General features: G+C 52.4%; 1 protein-coding gene across 4 annotated transcripts in view; it reads right to left on the bottom strand.

Moving 5' to 3' along the window:
• CARMIL1 (capping protein regulator and myosin 1 linker 1) overlaps window positions 1–13,779 on the bottom strand; it is a 207,269-nt gene extending 193,490 nt beyond the window's left edge. For all 4 annotated transcript variants that reach the window (XM_066246343.1, XM_066246347.1, XM_066246344.1 and 1 more), the window contains exons 1-2: window positions 12,956–13,779; window positions 9,503–9,600 (exon numbers count right to left, since the gene is read on the bottom strand). In XM_066246343.1, the coding sequence (XP_066102440.1) occupies window positions 9,503–9,600; window positions 12,956–12,995 (138 nt within the window). In that variant the 5' untranslated portion in view covers window positions 12,996–13,779. The remainder of the gene's footprint in view (window positions 1–9,502; window positions 9,601–12,955) is intronic.
• Window positions 13,780–24,210: the final 10,431 nt, after the last annotated feature.

Genomic DNA, 24,210 nt, shown 5'->3' with positions numbered 1-24,210 from the left:
CTCCTAAAAGACTCCATGAAAACCTGCTCGATTCAGTTTCACAGGGTTTGCCAAACACCTGTGACCCCCCCCAACACCTCTGACCCCCCAGACACCTGTGACCCCCCAAACACTTCTGACCCCCCCGACACCTGTGACCCCCCCAAAGGCCTCTGAACCCCCAGACACCTGTGACCCCCCCAGACACCTCTGACCCCCCCAGACACCTCTGACCCCCCCCAGACACCTGTGACCCCCCAAACACTTCTGACCCCCCCGACACCTGTGACCCCCCCGACACCTGTGACCCCCCCAAAGGCCTCTGAACCCCCAGACACCTCTGACCCCCCGAGACACCTCTGACCCCCCCCCAGACACCTCTGACCCCCACCCACCCAAACACCTGCAGTTCAAAGGGCTCACTGACAACATAGAAGGAACTCCACACCAAAGTAATCAGAACAGGGGACCATCTGGAAGCCCCGCCTCCTAGGAACCAGACGGCAGGAAGTGAGCACCCTAGGACCAGGGGAAACCATGATAAAGGGCTTCCCATGCCTGGACTGCACTCATGGCTCGGAGGGACCGGGCCTGCCCTGTGGCGTCCAGCAGACGCCACTCTGGAGACTGGCTAAGCAGCAGGCTCCAGCCCCAACGAAGAGAGCGCTCTCTGAGACGCGCCTTCTCCATCACTGGAAACAGTGAGGCAAGAAGCGGACACCCAGCCACCAGGTCTTTAACAGAAGATACTTCTCGTGGCCAAGGCTGCACCAAGGGTCCTCCGGCTCCAAGAGCCTCTGGGCGGCCACCAAGGAGGGCCAGCGCTGCACAGCCTCCCCAAGTCAGTCCGCCCACGTCAGGACCCATCTGGAGGACATGCCTACCAGTCCCAGCCAGTGCCCATCACGGTCCCCGAGTCAGCAGAACTAGGCACCTTACCTCCGTGGTCTCTCCAGCCCTGGCCCCAGGCTGGAAATGGTGTAAGTACAGCTCCTCGGGGCATTCACACATTCCTGTGTCCACCTCTGAGACCATGTCCTGTGGGCCTACCCACATCCAGAGGGACCAAGACACGCCCCACCCCCAGGGCCAAGGGTCATCAGGAGATAACCCTTTGGGAAAGAAAAACTTTCTCCAAACAAAGACAAGGAAAAAGACCCAGGAGGTAAAAGTGAATAGTTTTATTTACACACTCACACCCCAGCCCCAAGCATCATTCTTTTCCCTCCTTTTCTCAAAGAATTGGAGAAAGTGACCAGAGAAATAGGACACCTTAACAAAAAATTTAGACAACACCCCCCATTTTCAATCTACTTTCACGATAACTATTAACAACAGTGTTTCCAATGAATTGAAACAGAAAGGCGCGACAGTAACCTCGGACTCAAGTCTTTGCTTTGTTTTCTCTGTAACTGTTTTGTAACGACAAAAAAAAGAAAAAAAGAAAAGAAGTGTTCTGCCTGTTTGTCCCATTATTTTGATTAGATATCCTGGCTCCTTAATGTCCTCAAGGCCCCATTCCCAGTATGCCCCCCACCTCCCCCACCTTCCCAGGGTGCCTCTCAATCCGGGGGTCCCAAGGGGACATAATCCCAGAAACTGGAAAAGAGTATCTTTTCAAGAACAATGAAAAGTTACACCCGGGCTGGTCTAGCTCAGCAGCTCCTTGCTTGCCCAAGGTCATCTGACTCTTCGTCCACGAGAAGAAACTGGGGCAGCTGGAGAAGAGGGAGGGCGCAGAACGAAAAAGGCAGCTCAGGTGACAAGCCCGCGGTGGCCAGAAACGCCTCCTGGAAACACGTGCCCAGACCGGAGCCGACCTCGGCCCCCTGCCCAGACCTCCGGACCCCCGCCCAGCCTCCTCGGTGGGAGCGGAGGCCAGTGTTGAGTTGGGGTCCATTCCGAGGCCCTCTGCGGAGAGGGAATTACCCAGAATCCCCTGGGACTTTCGCCAGGGCCCTTGGCAGCCCCGGGCACTCTTCGATACTACCTCCCGAAGACGGTTTCAATGTGGTTCTGTTTCCTAAGCTCGATTTTCGAAACCCTGTAACCTCACCCAGGTGCTCTGAAAATTACCTATGCACTGAATTGTAAGTGATCCTTAAAAGCTGAGACTCCGCGTTGGTACCACAAACAGAACTGTTCAAATTACTCCCCGCCCCCACCCCTCGCCCCAACTGGGGCCGGAGCCTCCCGCAGGGAGAGGCAGCCGGAGGTCCCAGCCACGATTCCTCAGCAGCGTTCTTCAGGGGCCGCGGCGGGGACACACACACCTGGCGTGCGTTTCATCTGTGGGTCGACGGGAGCCACTGGAATAAACACGGACACGTGACTGGCTGGGTGGTACCACGTCTAACGCGCTGGAGGGTCCGCAGGGAAGCCGCGCCCAGAGCACCAACCACCCCCCTTCTGCGCAGAACAGAGGCGAAAACCTCTTCTGCCATCTCCGTTCCCGAGGAAAGCATCCTGAGATGGCGAAACCTGGCTGTTTTGAAAACCGCGATGTCTGTGCCGCCTCACCGGCCAACGGGAGCGGCTCTAACTCTGGGCAGCCCAAGCGCAATCCAACCTCCCTGCCGTTTCCTCACTCAACATTCACCAGATCGGCCCCTGACGCCACTGGCTGGGGTCGATCCTGCTTTGGCTTGAACCATAAAGTTGTAAAAAGTACACGTGCACGCTTCAAATACCACTCACTTTGTGAGTTCCGTGGAAGAGTAGGTGTTCTTAAAGGGTACTATCGGTTTAAAAAAAAAAAAAAAAAAGGTCCGGGAACCCCCGGCGGAGGCCGACGTCAGGTCCGGAAACCCCTGACGTCAGGTCCGGAAACCCCTGGCAGAGGCCGACGTCAGGTCCAGGAACCCCTGGCGGAGGCCGACGTCAGGTCCAGAAACCCCTGACGTCAGGTCCGGAAACCCCTGGCAGAGGCCGACGTCAGGTCCGGGAACCCCTGGCGGAGGCCGACGTCAGGTCCGGAAACCCCTGACGTCAGGTCCGGAAACCCCTGGCAGAGGCCGACGTCAGGCCCGGGAACCCCTGACGTCAGGTCCAGGAACCCCTGGCAGAGGCCGACGTCAGGTCCGGGAACCCCCGGCGGAGGCCGACGTCAGGTCCGGGAACCCCCGGCGGAGGCCGACGTCAGGTCCGGGAACCCCCGGCGGAGGCCGACGTCAGGTCCGGGAACCCCCGGCGGAGGCCGACGTCAGGTCCGGAAACCCTCGGCGGAGGCCGACAACCCCTGGCAGAGGCCGACGTCAGGTCCGGAAACCCCTGGCAGAGGCTGACGTCAGGTCCGGAAACCCTCGGCAGAGGCTGACGTCAGGTCCGGAAACCCCTGGCAGAGGCTGACGTCAGGTCTGGAAACCCTTGGCAGAGGCTGACGTCAGTAGCTGCAGAACAGACCCCCAACTGGGTACCCGTGAGCTGCGGCGATGCCACAGGTCACGCTGCGGAGGCAAGTTAGCCGCTAGAGACCGGGAATTGGCAAAAGATGAAACAAAGACTGGCCATGTGAGTGACGGGGGCCCCGCGTAACAGAACAATACTTCCCCTATCAGGGAACACCTGAGATTGCGGTAGATCATCAGTAAGTGGGCCAGACGCTGACGAAACTTCTAGGCAAGAGTCCCTTTTTCCTGCGTCTTTAAAGCAAACAAGGTAGGATCGGCGGAGTTGATACTGCGGCATGAATCAAAGACCACGCTGCCCCTCCCCCCCCCCCCGTGAGATTTCAATGGTGCACAGGTACCCAAATCACAGCCTGACCCTTTCCAACATCTGTCAAGAGAAGGAACTTACAGTTCCTTCCCTCCGGCCTCACTAAGACGCTCCAAAGTTAATAAACAAACAGCCAGATGAAAGAAAGGTATGTTGAAGAGCTGGCAGGTTAACTTCTCAGAAGAAAAGGAATGAACAATGGTGAATGGTTTGACCCTCCTGCCCAGTGCCAACAAGAAAAGAAGTCCAGCTTCCGGCCCATGTCAGGAGGGGCGTGGAAGGACGCAGGGCTGGCAGAGGTGATATAACCCAAATTCCAAAATGACAGGGGACAGACGAAGCTGAGACCCAGAAGGCACCTTCCACGCCCTCCAGCGCCACCATCCTGAAAGAACAGAGGGCCCCCACTCTTCACTCCCGGACAAGCAACGGCCGAAGCGTGGGTTCGGGGAGGAGGTCACCGGGACCTCGCCTCCTCCTGATACATACTTGTCTGTCAACCACTCAGTCCTTAAGAAAACACCAGAGCAATAACAAACGCTGCTGAGGACTCGAAGGCTGGATCCCTCACGTATTTGCTGGTGAGGACGGCGCACAGCCCACAGCCACACCGGAAGAGCCCAGGACAGCGTCTTAGGAAATCAAACGGGCTGTTTTCAATCGCGCCACCTGTGACGGCGCCCCTCGGCGTGGACGAGGGAGAGAGGAAGGCTGACTGACTTTCACACAAAGGTCTGTAACCGAATGGTTTATATCAAGTTTAATTCCTAATCGCCCCAAACTGGAAACAGCCCACAAGTCCACTGTGGGTGAGTGGGTGGGCGGTGGAATGTGGTGTTTATTGTGTGATGACACTTACGGATGGGACATTTTGAAGTAACAAGATTATAAGAAATGGAGAACAAGTGAGTTGCTGCCCGGGGGGGGGGGTCAGAGAAACGATGGGCGTGGGCATGTGGCTGTGGGAAAAGACAAGGCCCCCCGTGGTGACGGACTGCATGGTGTTTCACAGGACCGACGTGGGGACCCCGCTACTGTGACAGTTATGACGTTGCATCATTAACTCCGCAAGATACGGAAAACCTGGACAAAGGGCACAAAGGACCCCTCTGTATTATTTCTTACAACTGCAGTGAACCTGCTACAATCACAGAAGAACAAGAAGTTCGATTTTAAAAGAATACATAAATTAAAATACTTCTTTTTTTTTTTTTTTTTTTTAAGTCCATCTGGGTACCACAAGAAAATGGGTGAAGATTCAATCATTAGCTGATGGGGGAATGGAACAGGAGTCTCAGAAAACACAGAAACGGGGCTCAGGGGACATGACCGGGACAGCATTCCTCACACTGGGTGGCCCGTGCCAGCCTGAGCCAGCCACCCCACCCGTGGTCACTGGGGTTTCTGGACACATAAGTTTAAGAAGGACAGCATCGTTTGCCTCATTCTTAAAAACCGACCGACAAGGCACAGGGTGGAACAATGACTCTGAAACTCCATGCAGCAAAAACACTGGCTTATCTTTTAACATCCTGAGGGACAAACCTATCTGACCCCTGAGCACCTGAGCTTTTCTGATTTCTTTGGGCCAAAGCACACCTTAGGAATTCTGGGTGAGTCAGGTGCTAAACCCGCACCACAAAGCTACAACTAAGTGCCCCCTGGCCTCATTAAGAACTGAGCTCCAGCCCCCTCGGGCAGCAGCACTGAGAAAACCCAACACAGGACTCCTTGGTTTCCCTGTAGGGTGTCTGTCATATGCAAGGCGCTATGCCCAGCAGCATTTAACTGTATCCCAGCAGCCTGACCTGTGGCGGCACAGTGGATAAAGCGTGGACCTGGAACACTGAGGTCACCGGTTCAAAACCCTGGTCAAGGCACATATGGGAGTTGATGCTTCCTGCTCCTCCCCCCTTCTCACTCTCTCTCTCTCCTCTCTGAAATGAATTAAAAAAATTTTTTTAAATAATAAAATAAATGTATCCCAGCTCACCTTCAAAAGCAAGTATTTACAAATGGACACTATGTCACTAGAGAAAGGAACTGAGGAGAGTAACATTGTTGCAAGTGGCTGGGCTGCCGTAGGAACAGGTATGGCTCCAGAGCCTCCACCAGGGAGCCTCACTTCCTCCCTGGAGAAGAGAGGGTAAAGTCCACGTGGATGTCATTAGGGAACAGGTGGCAGGAAGAGACCTGTCTAACCTGTCCCGACTTTCACCTGTGGGGGGGGGGGGCGCTGCCAGGAAACAAATGGGCCCCCCTGGCTTCCGGGCAAGTTCTCCTTCTTCCCTTTCTCCAGGACATGGCTTGGCCCAGGGCCCACTGACTCATCGTCCAGTGTGGGCTTACAGCCCCCTTCCTCTGGGACGCTGTCCCTGACCCTCCCTCAGGCCTGACGTACGGCCCCTCGGATATGCAGTCAGATGTCACACGTCACAGTCCTGCTGGATGACGAGTCCTAGGAAGACAGAACCTGTGTGCACCTTGTACATACCGCGTGTCTGCCACACGTCGGTGCGTCGGTGAGGACGGAACAATTAATACATAAACCAAAGAAATTGCACGAAATGAACACCTTCCGACCTCCACGCCTCTGATCACTGGCTGACACTCAGCAAGCGCAGAACACCCCGGCGAAGGGCGCTGCGTTTGTACCTGGCGCCCACAGTGAAGCAGACAGGCTCGGAGGGAGGTGCCACGGGTTCAAACCCCGACTCCCCCGTTAACTGCTCAGGAACTGAACCTAGCAGGGTGGCCTGCAGCAAGTGCCCTTAGCTCCACGGGTCTCAGGTTTCTCCAACGGAGCTGTGAACAGTGCCCACCTCACGGGGCGGCTGTGGGTCGAACCAGGAAATGAGTCATTTAAGTGATCGGCCCTCGCAATGGGTCAATGTTCAATAAACATTAGCTTGATGGTGGCCATGAAAAGAAGGAAGGTGAAGATAAAGCCCGCGCAAAAGATAAGCTAGAAAGCGTATAAAATCTCAAAGTGTAAAAAAACAGGGGACCAAGTAACACATAACACACCTCTGGCTTCACAAGGACGGACACGGAGCACGGACACTGCAGGAAAAGGATGCAAAATAAAAATAAAAATTAAAAAGATACATTAACCCTGGCCAGGTAGCTCAGTAGTTTAGAGTGTCAGCTCAATATGCCAAGGTTGCAGGTTCGATCCCCAGTCAGGGCACAGACAAGAATCAACCAATGAATGCATCAATAAGTGGAACAACAAATTGACGTCTCTCTCCTTCCCCCATCTAAAGTTAATAAATAAATAAAAATACTTTTTTTTAAGATATATTGAAAGTGTTGAGCCAACTCATTTGTAACCTATTTTAGAGGACAGCCAGAAACCAAGTCAGAAATGCTCAGTATAAGGCGGTCCCCCCCTTAATGTTTCAATGTAAGCGACTGGGTTTCTCCAGATACAGAAACGCCAAACTCAACAAAGTCACAAACTGTCCTGCTCAAACCTGAAGCTTGTCAGACCGTGAATATTTCTATTAATAATTCCTGCCTGTGCCAGGAAGGAGCAGCCGAGGCAAGGTCATGCTGAGATACTAGAAACCGCTCAGATTCCAGATTTGGGGAGATAATTACTGAGATTCAAATACTTTGGTAATTGTATTACAACCTTAATGGGAACCAGTGAATGTTCAAATGAGCTGCCCGCCACCCCCCCCACACACACACACACATACAAAATAATCCTGACATTAAGTACCACCATAACTATTTTTAAACGGTGCTAACTTCATTCTATTGGACAGCTAACTTGGTCTTTGAAATTTTAACTTTGTAAATTAGACACGTGACGTGGGCTTAGTCTTGGGGCAGTGAATAGCGTCCAGGCAGAACAGCACCGCCCACCACGGCAGACGGTCAGACCACAGGGGAGGAGCGACCTCGCCTTTAAGTAGCCTAGAGGTGGGTCCATCTTGGGAAGAAGGACTTTAAACATGTCAAACAAAAAAATGGCAGACACAGGCCCTGGCCAGTTGGCTCAGTGGTAGAGCATTGGCCTGGCGTGCAGGAGTCCCGGGTTCAATTCCCAGCCAGGGCACACAGGAGAAGCGCCCATCTGCTTCTCCACCCCTCCCTCTCTCCTTCCTCTCTGTCTCTCTCTTCCGCTCCCTCAGCCAAGGCTCCATTAGAGCAGAGTTGGCCCAGGCGCTGAGGATGGCTCCATGGCCTCTGCCTCAGGCGCTGGAATGGCTCTGGTTGCAACAGAGCGACGCCCCAGATGGGCAGAGCATCGCCCCCTGGTGGGCATGCCGGGTGGATCCCGGTCGGGCGCATGTGGGAGTCTGTCTGACTGCCTTCCCGTTTCCAACTTCAGAAAAATACACACAGAAAAAAAAAAAAAAAAGTAAAAAAGAAAAAATAAATAAATAAATAAATGGCAGACACAGAACTTCTTCTCTTCTACACGACCACCTCTAAAAGAAAGCACCACAATCCTGTGACTAAACAACGTTAAGTAAAACACGCTTCAAGGAACCCGACTATGAAAGCCAAAAAAAAGAAAAAAAAAACCAAAAAACAAAAACCCAGAATGACAGCCCCATTCATTTCTGCTGTGGATGTCCTTAGGGTAGCAGTCGATGTGAACACATTTTGTTGCAAAAGTCACACAAGCTTTCCCACGGCAATTGTTCCGCGCTCCTGACTTGCAGGCACAGAGCAGGGAGAGGTGAGGCCATCCATCCACCCATCACCGCAACACCCTCACCCCCACGGGGCGCGCGGAGGGTCCCTTTAAAGATTCTCAGGACAGATGTTCTCAGAAGGGCACTTCACATTCTGTAGCTGCTTCAACTGAAGCCACTGAGTTTTACAAATATTCCCTTTGCATGACATATGCTTGGAATTTATTTTCAAATAACGCCAGGGCGGACGGGGGGGGGGGGGGGGAGTGCTAGAGGAGAGACCACCCTCTGGGGAAAGAGATATGACGGCATTGGCGGAACAGCACCCTGAAAAATTGCTGAGCCCCCATGAAAAAGACACGACAGGGCTCAGGAGGCTGTCTCTACTTTCACACGGGTTTGGAAATCCCCAGCAACAAAAAACGACGCACAGAATATCCTCCCCAATGAACACATAAGCAGGACACAGTCACGGAAGCTGGAGTTCAGGTTTGCCACCATCTCCGCCACTGAAACGCCGTCCAAACCTCTTCATCTCTCTGCAGGAACCCCCAGTTCAGTCTCGGCACCTGCAGATGCGGCCTCTAGCAGACATTCCCGCCACCCCCCCCCACCCCACCACCACCACCACCACCACCACCAAACGCAACGTAAAAGGACAAACGTTCTCCTCACATCCTCAGCTCGTCACCTGGGAGACGGGCTGGGACAGAACACTTGAGGAAATTTAATTAAATAATTAAGCTGACCGGAGATCTTTTTTTAAAAAAAAAACAAAACAAAACTTCTCCCTAAATCCTTAGAAATGAGATCATAGGACAGCCACAACAAAGATGATAAAAATAAGGTCCATGTAACATCCAACTTGGAATAACACGAAGACAGGCCCCCAGAGAGGCCAGATTCAGCCCCTCGTCACTTTAAGAAATACGGTTCGCTGTAGGCCTTCAAAGTCTAACATTGAAGTCATTCCACTTTTAACTTCCAGTGGACAAGCGCTCCAACAAATCCAGGACACCAGGGGCCTCAGAACTTCTGAACGACACAGAAAACCAGGGCCGCATGAAAGTGAAGCAATCAGAACGAGGGAGGGGAAAAACAGTTTCGTTTCCAAATATTTTTTCTTTTAAAAAAAAAAGAACAAGAACACTCACCAGCACTTTGTTTTCAAGTTTGTCTCCCTTCACTTCCAACCTGACTTTCTTCTTCAGTGCAATTTTGATCTTTCTGCCAATCACATCCTTGATGCTTTCTGAAAGAAGGAAACGGTTTCGGGATCATCTTTTGCGAAGAAGAACAAAAAAAGCACGGGGGTCGGAGAGAGCATTTAAAAGAGGGGTCTCAGCTTGTCTGTCGGGCTGTTTTGTCTCCGGTAAGCGACTTGCTTGTTTTAATAACAAGCCTGACAGTTAAGTTATCAGGCACCGAGTACTTCATGCACACCTACTGTGTGCCTGGTCCTGTGTGCTCAGGCCTGACCATCTTGCTGGGCACACAGGGGGCACGCACAAGAGAAAAGGAAGGGGGCCTGTCGGGCAGCAGTACCACGGGCGCCGAGCTGCACGCAGACAGACCGTGCACACCACAGGAACCCACGGCTCCCCTGGCAGGCCCCCGGCGGCCCCCGCAGCCTCTGTGCTCATCACGGGGCTCTGTGAGCACTGCCGTTTTCCATGAGCGCCCGGACCCAAAGGGTGGGGTAACAGGGCCAAAGAACCAGCACTGAACCAAGCAATGTAGCTGAGGAAGGGCTATCTGTCTTTCCAAAATCACCATGGCACAACACCCCAGAGCGGTCACCAGGCCTCAAGAGGACGGAGAGAGAAAAGGAGTCCCGAAAATAGGGACAGTGGCAGGAAGGTCTTCCTGGGACGCCCATGAGTACCCTAAACTGGACAGGTCCCAAATCAAACATCATCTTCCTCCTCCTCCTCCTCCTCCTCCTCCTCCTCTTCTTCCTCCTCTTCTTTTTCCTCCTCTTCCTCCTCCTCCTTCTTCTCCTCCTCCTCCTCCTTCTCCTCCTCCTCTTCCACCTCTTCCTCTTCTTCCTCCTCTTCTTCCTCCTCCTCCTCCTTCTCCTCCTCCTCCTCCTCCTCCAGCCACGGTCTCTAACTCCATCCTCTCAGATAGCGAGCCAGTCACCTCCTCTCCCAAAACTCTCTTCTAAACAGCTCTGTCGACCCCTGACCTTGACCCTCATCCAGGCCTCAGAACCTCTCACCAAGACCCAATCCCTGACCTCGGACCCACCAGCCTCCGTCCCCTCCTTAACCAAAGTGACCCTTCAGACCACAGGTGTGGCCAGGACACTCTCAGTCTACGAGTCACTCCTTCCGGGATGGACCCAACCCTCGTAGCATCTCTCACATTTCTGCAGCTTTGTGTCTCAGCACACACCGGTCATGGCCTTCGCCGGTCATGGCCTTCGCCGTCACACCCCGGGATGTGTACAGGGTTACGGTTCGGGATGGGCCCTTTCCCTACTCGCCTCCCAGGGACACCTCCACCCGGCTCAGGAATATAAACCCCTGGAAAGAGACTGAGCAGTGAGTGACAGGCCAGAAGCTACCCCTGAATGGTAATAAGGGGGGACACAGTCCTCTCAGTCTTTCTCTGCACTTAAATGTTTAAGTAAACAGCTCATCTTACTTGTTATCCTCAGAAAGATACACACAATACATTTTTAAAGGCCTAAGGGCCCTAAGATAGATTACCTCTATATTGAGATTTTTCACATGTTGACCATTCTGAATTGCTCGGGCAGGAACGCTTGTGAGCACTTGGAATTAGAGAGAAAACCAAGTACAAGAACTTCCCTGACAAATTAGCCCATTGAAGGGCCCAGAGAAACCATGTTGGGCACACCCCCCCCCAAAGTATTTGGTCACTTGGTTGAGAGATCTGTGAGGCAGGCAAGGGGGGATAAACACAGAAAGCCCATTTCTAGATAAGGGCTCAATTCAACTTTTAAAATAATAATAGCAAAGTATTTATTTTTGAGAAACATCCATCGAGGGCCCTATCTCCACCCCACCCTTCAGCGCCCTGGGTCTTGGGTCTGAGTAAATTACCTATGCTTGCATTACCAGGCCCAGGCAGCTGATTGAAAAATCTGCCCCCTCCTTAGATGTCCTTGTCCCTCCCCCAAGCTCGTCTTTCCGGGACCTCCTCGGGCAGCTCGGGGGCCCTGGGCACTTTTCCTCTTCCAGGCAGGGCGTTGGGAAGGTCTCAGCCTCCAGAACCGGATGGACCACTCATTCCATCCAGCAGAGCTGCTGATGCTTATCTGAGGAGCAGACGCCGCCACCGGGCTGGGGAGAGGGAGAGGGCGGGGCGTGATGCCGGCGGAGCGAGCCACCCCACACCCTAAAAATTCGGATACAAGACTCGCTGGGTTTGCCTCTCCGTTCAACAAAAGCAGAAGCTCCCGCCCCTACCTAACAACAGCCTCTTCCCGTCAAGCCTCACCTGCAGAGTGAGCAGTCCCTAATGGAGGGAGTCCACACACAAACTCCTGCAAAGAGGGACGGGGCAAATTCCTCACATGCAGGAGGGGGAGAGCTTCCTCCTGCTGTGGGCACCGTTCCCCACGACACACCCCCTCTCCGCTGCAGGCCGCTCCCGGCGCCAAGGACCGGACCGCGAGGGATTCGGGTCACCGGGGCTCAATGCAGGCGCGCGCACACCTGGTTACAAAGCATCACACTCTCTCTCTCTCTCTCTCTCTCTCTCTCTCTCTCTCACACACACACACACACACACACACACACACACACACACGGAGGCTGCACCGCCGGATTCAGACCTGTCCCCCACCGCATTTGAGCTGTGCCATCTCAACACTCCACAGAACTTAAGTTAATCCCCAAGGCATGAAATCAACCCCCACTACCACCACCACCGCCATCCAAAAATTAACCTCAAGGGATTCAGACAATGGGTCACCTTGCACAAGGTACCCCACACAGGTTCCCTAAGAGGTGCGGGGGGCGGGGAGAACAGGTAGGTTAATTATTATTAAAATAAGGCTTTTGTCATTAACCCTCAATTTCCTGGCCCGAGTTTGCGTCAGTCCGGTAACCCTTTCGCTCCCAGCTCGGTAACCGAAGCCACGCCTTTCCAGACGGAGTCAGTGCACCAGAGCAGCGCCCCCACCCCAAGTCTGCGGGTCGGCGGGGCACCTCTGTCTGGGATTTTCGGGGGGGGCAGGGAGGGGGGGTTCCGGTCCACTGCCGGAGACCAGCTCCTGCGCGCTCGCCTGCGTCCAGCGCGGGGCTCCGTCGGACTTCCCGAGTGGGGGGCCGCGGGCCGAGCGCTGCACGGGGGTCTCCTCGCCTCCACAACTCCCGAGACCTACGCAGGCCGCTCCGCCAACCTCCACCCCCTGGTGACGGCGGAAGGTGGCGCCCGGGCGCTCGACTGCCCCACGCCGGCCTCTCCGGACTTGGCTCTCCAGGCAGTCAGACCGGAGCCAACTTCCCGGGGCCCCGGGTCGGGGCCCCCGGGGCCCCACCCGACCGCACTCCGACCAGGGGCGCGGGTCTCGGCCGGGGTGCGCAGCGCGCGCGGGGGGGGGGAGGAGCGCAGAGGCGTGGGAACCCTCTTACCTGTCAGCTCGCGGGGTACCTCGGCGCTCTCTTCGGCCATGGCTCCTCCGCGCGGGGACCGCAGGTCCCACTCCGATCCACCGCCCCGCCCTCCCCGAACCCCTTGGTTTTGAGAGGCTGATGCGGCGAGCAAAGGGGCGGAGGCGAGAAGGCGGGCCGGAGAGACAGTTTGGCCGCGCCCCCCCTCCAAGCAAATAAATAAATAAATAGTTGCCGTTCCGCCCGGGGCTTGCGGCTGCGGCTCTACATGACGCCTCCTAGCAGCTCCCGCGGCCGACGGATGGACGGACCGACGCAGCGTCCGCAGGACCCCGCTTCGGCCCGGCGTCTGGCCCGGCTGCGCCCCGGTTCCCGCGGCTGCTCCGACTGATCGGCGCACCTACGGCCCTAGGTGCGGGCGGAAAGCGTGGGAGGGCGGGGAGTGCGCGGCGGGGGCTGGGGTTCCCGTCGCTCCGGCGGCTCCAGCTAGGCGGGGGCAGCCGCGGCCCTCCTCCCCCTCGCCTCCTCCGGCGTCTCCTCCTCCTTCTCTCCTTCTCTCCTCCTCCTCCTCCCCCGCTCCTCTCCTTTCCTCCCCCCGGCGTCTCCTCCCCGCCTCGCGAGAGCGGCCCCGCACGGTCCCCGCGGCCCCGGCGCCAGGGCGCTGGTTTCCCGTGCGGGGCGCACCCGTGGGGGGACGCTGCCGTGGCCTCGATGGTGGCGTGTCGCCCCCCTCTCGCCGCCCCCGATCGCAGCCTTGCTCCCCAACCCTGAAGCCTTGCGTCGGGAGAAGGCGCGCGCGGGCCGAGGAGCCCTCTGCTGGCTGCGAGCGGGGACTGCCGGGTGCCGGGTGCCGACGCGTCCCCGCGCCCGCGGGCGCAGCGCCAGGCGGTGGGAGGCGGCAGGTTCCGCAGACGCGTCCGCACGGACACCAGGTCTGTCTGGGACTCGTTCGCGCACACTCTCCTGGTTCAGCCCCCCCTGGGCCACCGTGCCGTGTCATTAGTGTTGTTAATTTTCCCTGTCTGGCGAGCAGGAACGAGACGAAACCTGTGAATACCAACCGTGTGGTGGCATCTGCCGCGTACGATCGCAGACGCTCGGCTCGGGAGAGCGCCAGGAATACCCCCTGTCACTCGGGGGCCCTGTGTTAACCCCAGGACTGTGCGGCCAGTGAGTATTATTCACCCAAGCCGGAATCAGCCTGCGGATGAGCCTGGTCCTGCCACCTGGCCACCTTCCTCCGATGTCCCTGGGCTCCACCCCAGAGATAACTTCGGGGTCAAGCAACACCTGTGAGCGCCTTGGTTGCTGCCTTATCTCTTGGCGGCCAAGGATTTCGCCTCAGGTTGTGTTTTTAAAGGACAAAAAGGAGAGGGAGGAAAGAAAAGGGAATCACCGCCTGGGTGGTCTAGTTTTAAACACTGCTGTCGACCTTGGATGCCAAAAATAATCGCCAGCCACTTCTGCAGGCATTACCCTCCGGACATTTACCAATATGCCCCTTCCCGCCCGTCTCACCTGTCCCAAGATGCGCTTTTACTGCAGAGTCTTTCCGAGACTATTTATTTGCTCAGGTTATCTCACACCCCAGCCCAACATGTACTTTCTTTGTGAAGGTTTCCCAGGGTGTTTCAGGTCACTGTGGTCCCTCTGTTCCATTATCAGGCCACCCTGTTGTAAGCCCAACCCAAACCTCCACTCAGTGCTTGTGAGTTCATCTGGTTCCACTAGATAACTCCTTGCCCTGTGTGCCGAGTTCAGGTGTGCCAGCCAGGTGAGACTGTGGGTGCTTTGAGCACAGGACTTCGTCCCAAACTTTTGAACCTCCCTGACTGACTTCTGCGAAATAGGCGTTGGATCAACACTTGGTCACTGGTTGGTTTTAGAACTTTGGACCTCAGGCTCCCTACTCTTGTCTCCAAAGTTGTCCATTTCTTGAAGGTGGACACTTCCTTTATGCCTTAAATATCTTTTTAATGCAATAAATGAAAATCAACATCTTCCATTCAACTGTGTGTGTTAAGTGGGGGGGGGGGAGGAGGTTGGAGGGGTTTCTGGCACATCCTAATGAAGTTTCAGACGTAGCCCTGAAGGTTTTAAATCCTGTGGTAACTTCTCAAAATGAAGACCAAACACCCCACACCCCGGGGCCCCGGGCGGTGAAGAGAACAGAGGAAAGGCCGGGCTGTGTGACAGTCCTCAGTCCGTGAGTCAGGGCTCCTTGGCATCTTCTAGATCAGGGGTCGGGAACCTATGGCTCCCGGGCCAGATGTGGCTCTTTCGATGGCTGCATGTGACTCGCAGACAAATCTTTAATAAAAATAATAATAACGTTAAAAATATAAAACATTCTCATGTATTACAATCCATTTCCTACCGCTCACGTTCATGGTTGCGGGTGGCTGGAGCCAATCACAGCTGTCCTCCGGGACAACACCACATTTTTATTGGATAATGCGTAACATACACGGGTCATTGTATGGCTCTCACGGAATTACATTTTAAAATATGTGGCGTTCATGGCTCTCTCAGCCAAAAAGTTTCCTGACCCTGTTCTAAAGGAAGCTGGGCTGTAAATAAAAGGGTGTGTTTTTTTTTTTTTCACTGCCCCTGCACCTCCAAAGGTGTTGGGTTCAAATAAGTCTCCTGTCTCCACCCTCACCAATGACTGACTGATCTGGAGAGCAGAGTCATTGACTCCTGGGGTGCAAAATTCAGATGTCTCAGAAGAGCAATCAGAGAGTTCCAAGAAGTCCTCTGTGTCACGGTGTAGGACACACCCATCGGGGAGCATCCTGCACAGCACAGCTGTGGTGCCTGCATTTCAAAATCTGGAATGCGTTCCTGTTGACCGAAGTCCCCCACACACACACCCGCTGCCGCCCCCACCAAGCCGCTTTCTTCAGCGTCCCTGCCTTCCAACCTCCATACTTTGAGGTCATCCCTCCTGTACAGTCCCGATCAAGAGAGTGGCCAAACCACTGTGTGAAAATGGTTGCCACCGTCCGTCCTTGTGACTAGCTATCACCAATCCTATAACTATGCATGCGCAGCCATGGTTACGCATTGTAGCTGGCACGGGGAAACCGAGACCTGTGAGGAAAGGAAGAGAAACCTGGCTTCTCAGAGAGGCCCTACCACACCTGAGCTTTTAAAATGTTAAACACGGTGGCGCTGGCCGGTTGGCTCAGCGGTAGAGCATCAGCCCAGCGTGTGGAAGTCCTGGGTTCGATTCCTGGTCAGGGCACACAGGAGAAGCGCCCATCTGCTTCTCCACCCTTTCCCCTCTCCTTTCTCTTTATCTCTCTCTTCCCGTCCCACAATCAAGGCTCCATTGGAGCAGAGTTGGCCCGGGCACTGAGGATGGCTCCATGGCCTCTGCCTCAGGTGCTAGAATGGCTCCAGTCACAACAGAGCAATGCCCCAGATGGGCAGAGCATCGCCCCCTGGTGGGCATGCCGGGTGGATCCTGGTTGGGCGCATGCGGGAGTCTTGTCTGTCGGCCTCCCCGCTTCTCACTTCAGAAAAATATAAATAAATAAATAAATAAATAAAATATTAAACATAGTGGCAATCAATGTAACACAGACTAAGTAAAAAGGTTATTTGGGAAAATTATCCATGTACTTTTATTTTAGTTCCTGGGCATGTGTTCATATCTATATTCAACCACGCTCTGGATAACAACCTTTTGGTCAATGGCAGATCGCCTGTATGATAGCAGTCCCATAAGATTAGAATGGAGCTAAAACGTCCCATCACCTAGTGACATGGTGGAGGTCCCAGGGTAGCACAATGCATTACTCACAGGGTTGTGGCGATGCTGGTATAAATAAAACTACTGCACTGCCAGTCGTACTACAGATACAAGTGTGCACAGTACACAATACTTGCTAATAAATGACTATGTTACTGGTTGGTGTATTTACCATACTATACTTTTTTTTTTTTGTACTTTTTTTTTTTTTTTTTTCTGAAGCTGGAACCGGGGAGAGACAGTCAGACAGACTCCCGCATGTGCCCGACCGGGATCCACCCGGCACACCCACCAGGGGCGACGCTCTGCCCCTCCGGGGCGTTGCTCTGTTGCGACCAGAGCCACTCCAGTGCCTGGGGCAGAGGCCAAGGAGCCATCCCCAGCACCCGGGCCATCTTTGCTCCAATGGAGCCTCGGCTGCGGGAGGGGAAGAGAGAGACAGAGAGGAAGGAGGGGGTGGGGGTGGAGAAGCAAATGGGCGCTTCTCCTATGTGCCCTGGCCGGGAATCGAACCCAGGTCCCCCGCACGCCAGGCCGACGCTCTAATGCTGAGCCAACCGGCCAGGGCCCCATACTATACTTTTATCATTATATTAGTGTGTACTCTTTGACTTATTAAAAAAGATTTGCTGGCCCCGGCCAATTTGCTCAGTGGCAGAGTGGCAGCCCGGCATGTGGATGTCCCAGGTTTGATTCCTGGTCAGGGCACACAGGAGAAGCACCTATCTGCTTCTCTACTCTTCCCTCTCTTCCTTCTTTCTCTCTCTCTCTCCTCTTCTTCCTCCTCTCTTCCTCCTCTTCCTCCTCCTCTTCCTCCTCCTCCTCCCACAGCCATGGCTCGATTGGAGAGAGTTGGCCCCAGGTGCTGAGCAACAGAGCAACACCCCAGATGGGCAGACCATAGCCCCCTGGTGGGCATGGCAGGTGGATCTCAGTCAGGCGCATGCGGGAGTCTGTCTCTCTGCCTCCCTTCCTCTCGCACTGAATAAAAAAAAAATAAAAAAAAAGATTTGCTGTAAACAGCAGCTGTGTTACACCAGCAGCGGCCCCACGCATCTTGTGTTTGCCGCATCTCCCAGTTGCGTCATTTCTCTCGTGCCTGTGGTTTTGTGCAGGAACACGCTGTACTGGTTTGGAGCCCAGGAGCTCCAGGCCATCCCCCCACGGCCTAGGTGTGTCGAGGGCCAGACCGGCTAGGTTTGCGTAAGTTTGCTTGTGATATCATCAGCGCGATGATGAAATCGCCTCGTGACAGATTTTCTCAGAACGCACTTCCATCGCTCAGGGGTGCGCGGCTGTGTGTAGAAAAATTCTCTGTACCTTCTGCTCAGTTTTTCTGCAAATCCGGAACGGCTCTCAAAAATCGCTTCTTACTTGACATCTAAACGCGCGTTCCTGCGCAAGGACAAAGGAGATAGGAAGACAGTCGCGAACGAGAAGATCCCGCAAAGCCAAGGGAGGAAAGCTATAACTGACTTAACAAACCAGAGAAAGACAACTTCTGAGCCAGACGGGACAGAGCGAGTAAAAGCAAGCTAATTTCTATCGCAGAACCCACGGAAAAAAATCTCAGGAACTAGAGGCGAATGCTCTCCGAACGCAGAAGCACAGAAAGCAAGAAGGACAAAGAACAGGAGGTCGAGGGAGACTTAAGAGGAATGTCACAGGCTTCATCCTTCCTCCTCTGTGTCACATGGCCTGTCATCTCCCTACCCCAGGACAGCTGGCTAAGACTCCCGGGGGGGAAGGGGGTTGCTCTTTGGGGAGATCAAACAAAACAAAACAAAAAAGGACCCTACTCTTCGATGGCAGAGGGTGGACGTGAAAGGTCATACCGCATTAAAAAGAGGGAGATGTAGAGAAGCTCTACCTCCTACACAGAAAGCCTCCCAACTTCCTTCTCCGCTTGGCTCTCCAGGGTCTAGCAGCAAGTTTGCGATGATCATTTTCAGGCGTCGAAATGGAGAATCCCTCCCCAGGTCATTAAAAGAAAACCCGTGACCTGCTGAGATAGGGGGATTTGCCAATGAGAAGGTGGGGTCCCCACGGGTTGCCCTAAATCGAGTCCCACTGATTGGTCGGCTGTGTTATGCCTCCCTGTGAAATACGCACGCCCCGCCCGGGGAACACTGATCCGTGAGCAAACCCTCCAGCTCCGAAGCCGGAGACCCAGACAAACAAACCTCAGCCAGGAACAGAGAAGAGCACGGGGTCAAGAGGAAACTTGTTAAAAATCTAGTCGGACAAGAAGTACTAGTCATAAGAGCCATAGTGGCCGTTTGATGAAGCTTAACCCCTGGCCGTATTTCATCAGCATTGTTTATCTCCACAATCCTGTCTTTCCCGCCTTCAACGGCACCACGTGGAAGTTCATGAAAATGGGAACGTGGTTCCCTCGGTTGGCCAGGCCGTGGGGATGGCCCAGAAAGCCACTTTTCGGTGAAACATCCCTCTGGGTCAGACAGGGAAAGGCTGGGAGGTTTGAGGCTGTGGGTTGTTCGCCTCTTTGACTCAACTCCTGAGGTTCTAGTAAATACATCTGCGCCCCAGAGCACCTTAGTCATTCCCGTAGGGAGGAATTCATTTACTGCGCCCCATGTTGGCATCCCTAGGCTCTCTCTAGAAATAGTTGTCCCGGTCTGGAGAATCTTGGCTATGAAAGCATGTCTCAGAAGCATGCGGAAGGATCCTAGTCCTCCTACTGTCCCCTCAACCCCAACCCCATTCCCCCTGCTTGGCTCTGGAATGGGTTTTCTAGAGGTGAAGTGAGCTCACTCTGAGGCCCTTTCGTTTCTCAGTCCTGGCTCATTTTTTCGCTGAGTCATTCCGGAGGTCCAGAGGTCTTGAAACAATCGTCTCCTTTGTCTGGGAGACAATAAGCTTAAGTCACAATGTTCGCTTCGCACTGGCTCCGTGGTAGCCTGTGGACCATCTAGCTAGGAACCCCCTCAGCAAGCCAACTGCCCCTCAGATGCACCGGAAATCTACAAATAACTCACCCTGACTTTGGGCGAGTGCAACCAGGGGTGATTGGCGGGCAGCCAAGGTTTCTCCAACAGTGACCTGTGGGAAACGTAACTGTAACACCTTCCCAGTCTCCCCCTTTCTTTCCAGTCACTGCTTTAGGTCACCTGGCAACCTTTGTTACGGTTTTAGTGATTTCGATCTTTGGCTGGATTGCTAATACTGTGATTGCTCTCTCTCTCTCTCTCTCTCTCTCTCTCTCAAGAAATACTACCTTTAGCCACCTGGTTTAATTGCTCTCTTGGCAAACGGGCACTTTGTCAAGAGGCATGAGAACAGGTGTCAGTTGTGCTGAACACTAGCCTTCAGGTGTGAGCACTTGAAATGTCTTTTCTCGTTGAACTCCGAAGACAACTGTATGTACAAAGTGTTGATGCTTTTGTTATCTCCATTGTTCCGATAGGGAACCTTTGCCCCCAGGGTCACAGGTCAGCACCTCAGAGGAGTCCTGGTCACAGCCTGGGTTCCACAGGCGCCTGGCACTTCTGTTTGATTCCCAAACCCCACAGGCTGCCTGAAAGATGACCGCTCCTGCCCTCTGCTGGCGGCTGGCAGAGTTGACCGGCTCCCTCTCCCATTGCGCTGTGGGCATGAGTGACTCTCAGAGGTGTCAGAGGCATCGGTCAAGCGAGGGTCCACCACAGTGCCTGACACTTTGCAGGCACTCAGAATCTGTGAAATGGACGAACGGGAAACCAGTTGTGTTGGTAAAACTTCTCCAAGTGTTCTTGAACTGCATAAATAACCGGATCCAGAAAGAATACGGGGGAGGGAGCCAGGGTCTAAGTCAGGGGTCCCCAAACTATGGCCCGCGGGCCACATGTGGCCCCCTTAGGCCATTTATCCGGCCCCCGCCGCACTTCTGGAAGGGGCACCTCTTTCATTGGTGGTCAGTGAGAGGAGCATAGTTCCCATTGAAATATTGATCAGTTTGTTGATTTAAATTTACTTGTTCTTTATTTTAAATATTGTATTTGTTCCCATTTTGTTTTTTTTACTTTAAAATAAGATCTGTGCAGTGTGCATAGGAATTTGTTCATAGTTTTTTTTTATAGTCCGGCCCTCCAACGGTCTGAGGAACAGTGAACTGGCCCCCTGTGTAAAAAGTTTGGGGACCCCTGGTCTAAGTTTTAGGAGTGGGAAGCACTTTGAAACATCCTGGCTGGTGCTTTTCAAGTCCCATCCCAAAACATGGCGAAGGAAACCATATCACAGACAACTGCATTTCGGAAACGGGGCGGTGAGTCCAGTTGCCTCCACTTCCTGGCGATGGAGCTGGAGTGATTCTCTGAACCTCAGACGAAATGGGCCACGCGAGGGGGTGTCACGAGCGACAGAGAGGGAGACCTTACAATAATACACAGGCGACACGGCAGTGAAATATAGCAACAATGCGCGTACATGCACCTAATAACAGAGCACAGGAAACAGCAGTCTGACAGATGGAGAGCAGAAATAGACATAACCACGATTATCATTGAAGGTCAGACACAGCTCTCCAATAATTAACAGGAAAACGAAGCGAAACAGCAGGAACAATGAAAGAAACTAAAATGTGTCAGTGTATTGATCAGGGTCTCTTGAAAAACAGAACCAAGAATATGTGTGTGTGTATTATGTATATTATATATCTTATAATATATTAAATATCCTATTATATAGATATATGTATTGTATATATCCTATATATGTCTACATATTCTATTATATATTAAATATACTATTATATATGTATATATCAATATATACATATATATATCCTATTATATATTAAATATCCTATTAGATAGTATATATTATATATTACATTTATGTGTGAGCTAGAGAAAAAGAGAGAGAGAGAGATAGAGATTCACTGAAGGAATTGGCTTGTGCAATTATGGACACCAAGAAGATTCAGCGTCTGCTATACATAAGATGGTGTAATTTAGTCTGAGTCCAAAGGTCTGGGAACCAGAGGAGGACAATGGTCTAAGCCTCATCTGAGTCCAAAAGGCCCAAGAAAAGAGGATTGGGGACTTTGTCAGTGGTGTGAGTCCCGGCCAGAGTCTAAGAAACCTCATACCGGGAGTGCTGAGGTCTGAGAGCAAGACAAGATGGATGTCCCATCCCAGCTCAACAGAGCAAATTCACCCTTTCTCCACTCTTGTCCTATTCAGCCCTCCAACAAGTTGGATGAGGCCCGCCTGCTTTGGTGAGGACAAGCTTCTTCACTCAATCTGCCAATTCAAATGCAAACCTTTTCCGGAAACACCTTCACAGACCCATCTGGAATAGTGACTTACCAGCCAACTAACTGGACATCCCTGTCACATAAAATCAACCATCACAGTGGGATTGACTTCCCCTCTCTCCATACTTTCCCCTAATCTCTTCCTTAACCCACAGTTAAGAAGGCACAGTTCCTGAGGAAAGTACGACCCCTGATAAGAAAGTATGCCAGGATATTTGCAGTCACAAGCAACAGAAAACTTAGTTCAAAGTGTCTTACACAGCAGATGGGGACTTACTCCTTCAGGTATGGCTTGATCAAGGTGAAATTTCTCTTACGTGTTCTCAGTTGTTCATTCTCTGTTGGATTCATTCAGGGCTAGTGTCCTGTCTATCGGCAAAGCAGCAGGAACAGGTCTTTCTCTCCAGCCCACACCCTGCAGAGGGAAGTCACGTGCTCCAGAAGTGCCCGCAGAAGTCCTGAGAGTCACGTTTGGCTAAGACATCCCGCCCGTCTCTGACCAAGTCACCACAGCCACTGTGACAGCATTGTCCTCTTTGGCCCAACCCATGTCATTTTTTCCCTTCCCTGGAGGGGGATTGTTGTAGGTAGGGTAGCAATGGGTCTCCAATGGAAGTAAAATGGGGGCCAGTGGAAAAGATTAAAGGGAACTTGGGGGTCAACCAACAAGTGGCCATGCCGTACACAACACACACACACACACACACACACGCACACACACCAATAGCAGCTTAGCCAAACAAGTGAACATAAATCATTCACAGAGTATGTTCGAGCAATAGATTCATACAGAAGACAGGAATTTTGTTAAGTGACAACACGGCAGTTTATTAGAACAAAGAGGACGAATACCATGTGAATAACACTGTGATGGTTTTTTTCCTTCATTTTCTTCTGTAGAGGATTCTGGGTAGAAAAATAGCATTGCCCTTTCTCCCACCTGAAGCATTGGAGAATTTCTCCTGTTCTCTCCAGTAGGGTCAAACGCACATCAGATTTTTAAGCCAAGGCTTTGAAAGTGCTGTTGATGTTCTGAGGTCATCCCATGTTTATGACTGTCTAAGCCAGTGGTTCTCAGAGTGTGCGCCAGGGCACACTGGTGTGCCCTAGAAGGTTTCCAGGTGCGCCCTATGGTATTCCAGAGAAATATGTGCCTGTTGGGGACCAAGAAACCAACAGGGTTTTTGGAGTTTAGATTTTTGGGGGACAGAGGTGTGGGGAATTGGCTATAAGCTGACAGTCTGCCCAACCCCCCACCTCACTTGCCTGATTAGGTTGCAAAAGGCTGTTAAGCTGTGGTGCTGCACTGTTTACACTACCCCCCATGTTCCCCAGAAAGACTGGAGGCAAATTTCTTCTATCTTTTGTTTGGTGTAAAGTTAAGATGATATGTATGGTGGGGGTTTTCTGCACTCAATGCAATTAAGAGTAAAAAGAGAGGAATTCTTCTATGTATTGACCAGGAAATGAGAGTTTGCCTTTCAAATATATGCCCAAACATTGAAGACATCGCTAGGACACATCAGGCTCATGTTTCTCATAAACACAAGAATGAAAAACTTAACATATTCACACTGGGACCTGCCGAATTTACTAAATCTTACTAAGACTGTATTTATATACATATAAAAAGATAACTTTTGGGGTTTTTTTTTAGTTTTTTAACCCCTCTTTTTTATAAATTCTAAAAAGCATAACTCAAAAAATATAACATCAAAATGTTTTTTAAAGTCAGAATAAATTTAATTTTGTCATATTGATTTCATTTAATTACCATAAAAGCACACTTGGACTTTCTATATTTGTTTTTCTTTAATATTTGACTTAATTATTATAACCTATTTCTCAGAAATTTGTATAGAGTGCGCCTACAATTATTTGTAGGATTTTCAAGGCACCTCAACTTCAAAGAGTTTGAGAACCACTGGTCTAAGCTTATACTTGCCGCTGTTCAGTCTGTCGTGGTGCCAGTGATGTTCCTGGGAAGGAAGTGCCACAGTGACAGCAACGGGGGTTGGCAGACACCCTCTGTGGGTGTAAAAGGGAACTTAAAGCATGAAGAGCATGACCTGCGGTGGTGCAGTGGGTAAAAGCGTCAACCTGGAATGCTGAGGTCGCCGGTTCAAAACCCTGGGCTTCCCTAGTCAAGGCACGTATGGGAGTTGATGCTTTCTGCTCCTCTCTCCCTTCTCTCTCTGTCTCTCTCTCTCTCTAAAATGAATAAATAAATAATAAAATGAATAAATAGGATCTAAAAAAAGA

Source organism: Saccopteryx bilineata, chromosome 11, assembly GCF_036850765.1.
Source record: "Saccopteryx bilineata isolate mSacBil1 chromosome 11, mSacBil1_pri_phased_curated, whole genome shotgun sequence".
Taxonomy (NCBI): domain Eukaryota; kingdom Metazoa; phylum Chordata; class Mammalia; order Chiroptera; family Emballonuridae; genus Saccopteryx; species Saccopteryx bilineata.
This window is presented reverse-complemented; position numbering and strand designations above follow the sequence as displayed.